At 41.3% G+C, this 9,863-nt stretch overlaps 1 protein-coding gene across 1 annotated transcript in view; it reads right to left on the bottom strand.

Moving 5' to 3' along the window:
• Window positions 1–1,371: 1,371 nt before the first annotated feature.
• The window catches only part of LOC117563094 (gamma-aminobutyric acid receptor subunit beta-1-like), a gene marked incomplete at its 3' end in the record, with an annotated part of 46,813 nt that continues 38,321 nt past the window's right edge, over window positions 1,372–9,863 (bottom strand). The window contains exon 5 of the mRNA XM_034241256.1: window positions 1,372–1,472. Within this exon, the coding sequence (XP_034097147.1) occupies window positions 1,372–1,472 (101 nt within the window). The remainder of the gene's footprint in view (window positions 1,473–9,863) is intronic.

Genomic DNA, 9,863 nt, shown 5'->3' with positions numbered 1-9,863 from the left:
ACATAGAAAAGACGGTCATAACATGACCCTGCGCTCTAGTTAATAGACAAAATAATTTCATACATGGGGCGAAGCCTGCGAGCTAGTTCAGGCCGTCAACTCAAGCACTTGTGCTGCATTCACACATAACGCCCCTTGCCACTCTACAACCAACCACACAGAGTCTCCTTAATATGCCGCTCTATTTAACCTGCCAGATCTCTCTCCATGCATTGCTTGCTGCTGCTATTGCTGCAGCTACTTCCACGTCGCTGCTGCTTGCCTGCCCCACCACCACCCCAGCTTCCACCTGTAGGCTCGGGGGGTTAGTTATTTAATCATCACTCATCGTGCTATGTATATCTGTGGAGTGATGAGGCCCGAGCCTAGATGCCAAACTCAATTATATGCTGCTTCTAATAAACATATTAAAGAAAAACGTGAGTTGTCTGACTGAAATAATATTATTAATGACATTATTTTGAAAATCAGTTCCTGACGGACGGCAAAAAAGCCCGACATTATATAATTAAACAAATAAATAAAAACAAGGATACTTTTGTGTTATTGTTGAGTAAATAACAGTGTGTTAACTTCAATGTATTTGAGGCGAAGGGAAGGATCGGAGAGAGAAACGGGAACCCCTGAGTAAAAACATCATGTTCCATATTTAATATGCATACATTTATTTGCAGGGCAACCTAAAGTGTCATGCATTAACATAACTTTTGAAAGTGCATACACAAAAAACAAGTATTAGTTGTACTATCATCACTTTTAGGAGGGTTCATATTTCTGTAATTTGTATTTTCAGACATATTTTGAGTTAAAACAGCCACCTGGATGTATTGGTTGTGAACTTGCTTGAACAACATATAACAAATACCCCCCTGACGTCACTAGATGCAGCAACCATTCATTCGGTGCAGAAGCTCAGCCCCTCTGGATTTGTCTTGGGGACTGGAGGGTCGTGGGTTCAAGTCCCCAAACAGCCAATTGCCTGTGCTCCCCTGGCGCTGTATAGTCACTGTGCCCTGCTCCTAATAATATAGGAGCTATGTACTATGGGATGCAGTGTTTACATTTTAATGTGTACGCTTTAGTGTACATATCGGACAATCAAAAGTTGATTTGATTGGTTTCAAGTCAAGTTCAAGACTATAGTTCTTTATTTACTTGTCCTTCCAGATGTGGTCAACTTACAGCCTGGACTAACTGTATTGTGTGCACAGTCATTTATTTTTTTGACACCACAAAATATACATACACAATTTGTTAAAGTGCAACAGGACCTCCTGTCAATTTGACTTTCCTCTGTTGGTCTACGAAGCCTGATGATGCACGATGACCAAAACACAGTAAATAAAGTAAAGGTGTAAAAGAGACACAAACAAAGCCAGAGCCACTTACAGCTTTCAATCTCCAAGGTGCAGTTCTGCTCATCCAGTGGGTATCTGCGCAGGTCCATCATGCAGGCAGCTGTCGTGGTGATCCTGAAAGAAAAAAACGTTATATCGTGATATCTGAGCAAAAGTTCATCATGAGTACGAACACACTGAACCCTTACATGACTGTACTTCCAGACCTAGAAATCATCATTTAGTATTTGCACAAATTTGAAAGTTAGTCCACACCGAAGCACATCCAGCCTTCAAGTTTCTACAGAGAAAATCATGATACCTGGAGGAAATGTACTTTATAAAATAATGAACAATATGGTTTTCCCCAATTCACGGCAAGTCATGTCAACAGCAGATGTATAAGGAAGGACTCAAGATGTGAAAGGTTGTTCGTGATCTAGGCCATACAGGAACTGAACAATCTGTACATTACCATAGTTGCCTTTGCAATGCTGAAGTAGCGACTGCAGCCCACCTTCCTTTAAAAAGCCACATTTTCAAAACGTTATTACAGCCATGAGTATAAAGTAATTAACTTCAAAATCCACGCAAATGGGTGAAACATTACATGTTACTTGTTACTTGAAACCTGGGACGTCCCCCTTTTGACAGTTTAGGAGCAGTGTTACAAAAGTAACGGAGTTACAGTGATGTATTACTTTTTGCTGCAACGAAGTAATGTAACGCATTACTAATGATATTTGGGTAATATACTACCCGTTACAATTCTCAGTAATACAGTTACAACACAGTTACAACACATTTTAACCCGAAATTAAATGGTGTTTTGTTTTATAACAATTCACTAACATCGCGAGACATTCCGACACCAGATACAAAATGTTGCGGGTAGATTAGTAAGCCTGGTGTTTACCCTTCAGGCTGATCAAGATCCCTCCGCTTCGCGTCGGGTTCCCTGATCAGCCTGTCGGTTGTTCTTTTCCCCATAATGACCGCCTCGCTGCACATTATCCCGCTTATTACACAGCCATATACTAAACACACTACAGAGCCTTCCGTGTCCTGTTAGTGTTTACTTCCTCTCTGCCTTCTTCTGGTGATTTATCTGACGTCCAGTGCTCCGTCTTTTAACCTCTTTTCCTTTCTCTTTCTTGATCCTCCTTAGCAACCTTCATTATAGTCCTTGATAGTGGTCTGTACTGTATTAACAACGTGTCCAACACATCCTCACTCCCAGGTCGGCCTATGTTGACGTTATGTCAAGTCCCCTGTGTCGGCTTTTTCCAACGCAAGGGTGGGGCCCTTAGCGTACATTTTCAACTTTCCGGGATGTCCATAGTCCTCTATAGCAACACACTCTCACTCCCTAAGTGTCCAGGAGCGACGTTTGGTCAGTGTCCGTGGCGTCCAGTTGTGACGCTCCTAGGCTCCTTCAGCGTCATAAAGGGACGCAAATAGCTTTCAACTGATTGCAATGTATTCCCATCTGCGGCGGGATTTGACGCTCATGGAAGCACGGCATTCGTTTGTGTCGGCTGCCCTTAAAGGCAATGTGAGCGTCCGTTCCCATTGGATAACGGAGAATTGTACACCCGGAAGTAAGTATTCCTCTTACTGTCGATTGATTTTACAGTGATATCTGCACTACTCATCGACTAAAAAACACCAGATTATCCTTGTTAATTACACAACATTGATTGGTTTAAATTGTGCGCGATGCTTTTGTATTTTTCCCCTTCGATTCGGAGAAACAAATATTTTTTCTGAGTAAAGGATGGCAGAAGACACTACACTACCCAGAATCCCCAGCTACCCATAGATCCGTGGGTGAATAATGTCAATCACCACATTACAGACATCCCTTCACATTTACATTTTAATTTACATTAAAGTATTTCGTGAGGCCTTCTAAAATGTTTTAAAATATAATTAGGGTTGTCGTTGAAGAGTTTATAAATTATTGCGCAATCACTTAATCGCACAACGGCACGTCCATTAATACAGATACAGATACAGATTTCAGTATTCTGAGCCCCTACTCTCCCCATAACTGACGGCAACAAAAGTCCTACATTATTCAATTAAAATGAAGAAGTAAAAACAATAAGTGTGGCTTGATATTGAGTAAGAAAAAGGTTGATAAACGCTGTGAGAATGGATCTGCGGGTAGCATTCGCTCGCAATCTCAAGTCGTCTACAACATACGTTTAGGGAGCTATATAGAGAATTATGGACATCCCGGAAAGTTGAAAATGTACGCTAAGGACCCCCCCTTGCGTTGGAAAAAGCCGACACAGGGGACTTGACATAACGTCAACATAGGCCGACCTGGGAGTGAGGATGTGTTGACGTGTCACATGTTAAGAATTTACAATCAGAATCGAGTATTCAACTAAGCCGTGTAATACAAGTTGTTAGTAGCCTTAAGGGCCTACACAGTTGTTATGCTATACCACATTGCCCTTCACTGGATGTATAATGAGCTGCACTAAACTACATTTTAGCATTTAAAATGCCTAGCCATTCTTTTGCGGTTATTTTGGTAAGTAACTCAAAAGTAATATAAAAGTACTGTAACTCATCACATTTCAGAGACAGTAATATTGTAATTCAACTTATTACTCAAAAAATATGTACTGTATTACATTTTGTAAGTAACTTGCCCAACACTGGGAGTAAATCAAAGATTGACTCATTCATAATTTTTTTATGTAATTCTGGGCTCTGTGTTGATGAGAGCCATGAACAGTTCTTAGTGAGAGAGAGAGGCTGTGGTTGTTTAGTGCGCAGCCTCACACAGCTCAGTCTGGGCTCAGTATACCAAGACGCACCGTCTCAGGACTCAGGGGTCCCACCACGGGTCCCGCAGCGGGGTGGAGGTTCCCGGCTGGAACCTCCCCACCTCCGCCGTGGTGCACCCGGCAAACACGGTTGTTTCTCGAACCCTCCACTGTTGTCTAGCGGGTGTCACTAAAATACAAGATGTTGTTATTTATATATATAAATAAATATATATCTATATAGATAATAAGTGTCAGTGCGATTTTATTTTGTATTAGGGTGCATTTCCTGTTCGGAAAGTGGCGCTGTACTGATAGTGGCGATTTTATTTTGTAATTCTTAGCGTGCATGCACTTCCTGTCCTGAGAGTGGAGGTGTCCTCAGAGTGTAGGTGTCCTGAGACTGGCGCCTGCAGGCAGGCTCCCATGAACATTAAACACACAATCACACATCGTTGGCCATCACCTGGGAAATATCACAAGGGAGTAAGATGATGTAAAATATATTTTAATAACTTATTGTTGGAGGAAAAAAGACCCAGCATTGGCAAAAAGAAAACAGGACCTCCCCACCAACATCTTAGGTTCAGAATAGTTGAGTAGGTATAGGGATCTTCACAGGTAAAAACAAGGCAATAAAAACTTGCTGCAGTTAAGTTTAACTTGCCAAAAACTTGGACTCCCAAGGGGGAAAGAGACATTGGTTGTGCTGTGGCCCACATATCCTTGTTCTAATGTTTTCTATGGTGTCAAATGTTACGTTATTTTAAAGACTTAGCCTAACTTTTGAAACACTTACCTCTGAAGTTTCAAAGACCAATTTATTTTTAAAACTCCTTGTTACACACACAGTTTCTACTTTGAAAATGAGATAATAAACTGAATACATTGATTATATTTTACTACATTATATTAAATCACATCACATCTCACATGGCAGAACATTAACTGGATTAAATCTGACTACAACAGTATATGGGATCCTGTACTATAGGATGCTTCAGGTGGTCTGTTGATTTAGCAATGTCTGAGTTAGCAAACTGATGAATGCTGTAAAAGGTGGTTGAAAAATACAAAAAAAGCTAGTAAGCAAACCCTAAACTTGGCTGCACCTGGATATATCTGACGACAACGTTTTCATCGATAGCTTCCTCCCCGGTTCAGGTTTCTACCGACAACATTTTCAACCTTTCCTTTGTTGGCTTCAGGACTGTTGTGAACGACAAGGATTGCGCCAAGAGCTTCATCATGTCTTCATCATGAGCCTGAGTCTTCATCAGGAGCCTGAGTCTTCATCAGGAGTCTGAGTCTTCATCATGAGCCTGAGTCTTCATCATGAGCCTGAGTCTTCATCAGGAGTCTGAGTCTTGATCATGAGCCTGAGTCTTCATCATGAGCCTGAGTCTTCATCATGAGCCTGAGTCTTGATCATGAGCCTGAGTCTTCATCAGGAGTCTGAGTCTTCATCATGAGCCTGATTCTTCATCATGAGCCTGAGTCTTCATCAGGAGCCTGACTCTTCATCATGAGTCTGAGTCTTCATCAGGAGCCTGAGTCTTCATCAGGAGTCTGAGTCTTCATCAGGAGCCTGAGTCTTCATCAGGAGCCTGAGTCTTCATCATGAGTCTGAGTCTTCATCAGGAGCCTGAGTCTTCATCAGGAGTCTGAGTCTTCATCAGGAGCCTGAGTCTTCATCAGGAGCCTGAGTCTTCATCAGGAGTCTGAGTCTTCATCAGAAGCCTGAGTCTTCATCAGGAGCCTGAGTCTTCATCAGGAGTCTGAGTCTTCATCAGGAGTCTGAGTCTTCATCAGGAGTCTGAGTCTTCATCAGGAGTCTGAGTCTTCATCAGGAGCCTGAGTCTTCATCAGGAGCCTGAGTCTGCATCAGGAGCCTGAGTCTTCATCAGGAGTCTGACTCTTCACCATGAGCCTGAGTCTTCATCAGGAGTCTGAGTCTTCATCAGGAGTCTGCGTCTTCATCATGAGCCTGAGTCTTCATCAGGAGCCTGAGTCTTCATCAGGAGTCTGAGTCTTCATCATGAGCCTGAGTCTTCATCATGTCTTCATCATGAGCCTGAGTCTTCATCATGAGCCTGAGACTTCATCATGTCTTCATCATGAGCCTGAGTCTTCATCATGAGCCTGAGTCTTCATCATGAGTCTGAGTCTTCCTCATGAGCCTGAGTCTTCATCATGAGTCTGAGTCTTCATCAGGAGCCTGAGTCTTCATCAGGAGTCTGAGTCTTCATCATGAGCCTGAGTCTTCATCATGTATTCACCATGAGTCTGAGTCTTCATCATGTCTTCATCATGAGCCTGAGTCTTCATCATGTCTTCATCATGAGCCTGAGTCTTCATCATGAGCCTGAGTCTTCATCATGAGTCTGAGTCTTCCTCATGAGCCTGAGTCTTCATCATGAGTCTGAGTCTTCATCAGGAGCCTGAGTCTTCATCAGGAGTCTGAGTCTTCATCATGAGCCTGAGTCTTCATCATGTATTCACCATGAGTCTGAGTCTTCATCATGTCTTCATCATGAGCCTGAGTCTTCATCATGAGCCCGAGTCTTCATCATGTCTTCATCATGAGCCTGAGTCTTCATCATGTCTTCATCATTAGCCTGAGTCTTCATCATGAGCCCGGGTCTTCATCATGTCTTCATCATGAGCCTGAGTCTTCATCATGTCTTCATCATTAGCCTGAGTCTTCATCATGTCTTCATCATTAGCCTGAGTCTTCATTATGAGCCTCAGTTTTCACCATGAGCCTGAGTCTTCATCATGTCTTCATCATGAGCCGGAGTCTTCATCATGTCTTCACCATGAGCCTGAGTCTTCATCATGTCTTCACCATGAGCCTGAGTCTTCATCATGTCTTCACCATGAGCCTGAGTCTTCATCATGTCTTCACCATGAGTCTGAGTCTTCACCATGAGTCTGAGTCTTCACCATGAGTCTTAGTCTTCATCATGAGCCTGAGTCTTCATCATGTCTTCACCATGAGCCTGAGTCTTCATCATGTCTTCACCATGAGTCTGAGTCTTCACCATGAGTCTGTGTCTTCACCATGAGTCTGAGTCTTCATCATGAGCCTGAGTCTTCATCATGAGCCTGAGTCTTCATCATGAGTCTGAGTCTTCATCATGTCTTCACCATGAGCCTGAGTCTTCATCATGTCTTCACCATGATCCTGAGTCTTCATCATGTCTTCACCATGAGCCTGAGTCTTCATCATGTCTTCACCATGAGTCTGAGTCTTCACAAGTCCCTGTGTTGTGCGGATGTCGTGCCTTGTTCATGTATCTAATACACTGTGTCCCGGTGGCTACAAGGACTTTCATTGCACATTTTTACTTTAACTTCTGTTTATATAAATATTAATTTAGTTTATTCTAATATGGTGCACCTGTGATGAAACTGTAATCCCTCAGGGATTCAAAAATAATGTTTTGATTGAATGATTAAGAGAACTATACATCACAAGACAGACAATGAACTTTCACTCTTAGTGTGTAATGACAGAACAATCATGAGGGGTGAAAGGTTATCACTTGAAAGAACAAGGTCCATTAGATAGCTTCATTTGGACTTCACATAAGTACAAGTGAATGGAAATGTTTATGACATGTATGTGTTTATCATCTTCACCTCTAATAAAATAAAGAGTTTTATCATTCCTGTGCAGCACTGCAGACATCTTATTTTGAGCTGAAACCAGATTTCTTAACACTTATTGGACACTATACGTAAAGAAGGTGCACATAAGCAAGCCTTGAGAGAAAAGTGTGACTTTGGTAGTCTAGAAAAATCCACTGATGCTCCTCCCTGATCCTCTACTCTGCTGAGTGTCCGGCTATACCTCCCCATACTCAGCTGTTACAGTGTCAGAACGTTAAAAGCCCCTCGAGACATGAATATTCATAATTTTCTAACCTTCTTTTATATTCTGGGGCCGTCGATCCCTGGACAGGACACATTAGGAAGCACTGCATGAATTATAAGCAGGTGCAAAGAGCGTGGACGCCCTGTAAAAATAGATGTGTCAGGCAGGAACTTGTCAGGAAGGAGAGGATGTTGCAGTTCTGCCGTTTCAAAATGGCAATCATTACAACTTCACTGTACCGACCTCGTTCACACAACCAAAAATGTCTGTGTCAAAGGGTTGGTGCTGGGTAGATGAAATACAATACACACATTTGTTCTCTTTCCAAAATCCTATTTTTTAATGAAGAATAAAAGTGGCAACCACAGCTGACTATATATTTTAAACAAGGAATGAACTGCAGTGTTTGAAAAAGTACTCTATTTAAAAGTAGCAATCAAAGTTACAATTAAAAGTCCTGTATTCAAAATCTTACTTAAGTTAAAGTACAAAAGTATTGAGATCAAAATATACTTAAAGTACCAAAGCTAAAAGTACTTGAGCGTAATGGCCAGAATCAGAATTATATATATTAAAAACTGGATTATGGTTTTCATACATTAATTTGTGTATCACAGCAGGTGGGGCTAATTTGAATGACTTTGTACTGCTGCATCTAGCAGCAATTATTAACCAGTAACTATATATCAAGGTTCATTTATTTATTTATTTAATATTTTGTATAAGCCAACAATCTGATATGTAAAGTAACTAAAACTGTCAGATAAATATTGAGGTGTAAAAAATACAATATTGGTTCAGAGATTTAGAGGAGAAGATGTTGTAAGTAACACAAAATGAAAATACTCGGACCTTGAAACTGTACTCAAGTACAATACATGAGAAAACGTACTTCATAACATTCCACCACTGATTAACTGTAATCAATCATTATTATAATTATAATTAATACAATTACAATTTAGAAATGTACATCCAAGGGTCAGTTAGTCGGGAAAGAATGGTCGCTCATGTGTTAAGCAACTCCTAAAATGACTAGCAAGTCAGTGCCAAGGAAAACAGGCACTTATGTCTACCCTTTAAATCACAAAACATATTAAATTACATTAAAAGCCTTATCCCTTGGAGAACCCCATTCAACACCAAATCAGGTCATACTGTACATTAGGGATGTTAAGATTCACCGATTCGCATCGGTGCACCGGCATAAACGTTCAAGATGCGAGTGCACCGGTTGAAAGAGTGCACATCGGCTACAGTTTGGGTTGAACTCGCGATGCATCGATTGTAGCGCCTTTGCATCGGTAAAAAAACGATTCATTCATATAATATCCTCTCATCCTGTCAACGCTCAGCAGAGACGATCTTTGATCTTTGCTTCGCACTATGGAGGCCGAGAGTCTCAGTTATCAACACACATGGAAGTCGAGGAGAAAGAGAAACACAGCGCACCGAAAAATACCTACAAATCAAACGTTTGGCAACTCTTCGGATTACTCAAGAAAGACGGACAACTTGAAAAATCGCTCGCAAATTGTAAACGATGCCGTCCCGCTTTAAAGTACACAAGTAGTATGAGGAACTTAGCGACGCACATAAAGAGGCGACATGGGGTCTGCGGCTGAAAAGAGAAACCTGAAAGTTAGACATATGAGTGAAATCACTCAGAGAGGTGTTCTGTCAGAGAGAGTGGTGTTTAGTTTACAGCAGCCTGTGACTGCCAATAACAGTTTAAATGTCTTCCTTACTGTAAGCAGTTATGAAATACCTGTTTGTGAAAGGTTATTTGTATTCTTTATTGTTCATATAGAAACCACTGCTTTCTGCTCACTGGTGAGTTAGCCTATGAATGAGTGTTAATCA

Source organism: Gymnodraco acuticeps, unplaced genomic scaffold, assembly GCF_902827175.1.
Source record: "Gymnodraco acuticeps unplaced genomic scaffold, fGymAcu1.1, whole genome shotgun sequence".
Taxonomy (NCBI): Eukaryota; Metazoa; Chordata; class Actinopteri; order Perciformes; family Bathydraconidae; genus Gymnodraco; species Gymnodraco acuticeps.
The sequence above is the reverse complement of the archived record's forward strand: the minus strand, read 5'-3'. Positions and strand labels throughout refer to the sequence as shown.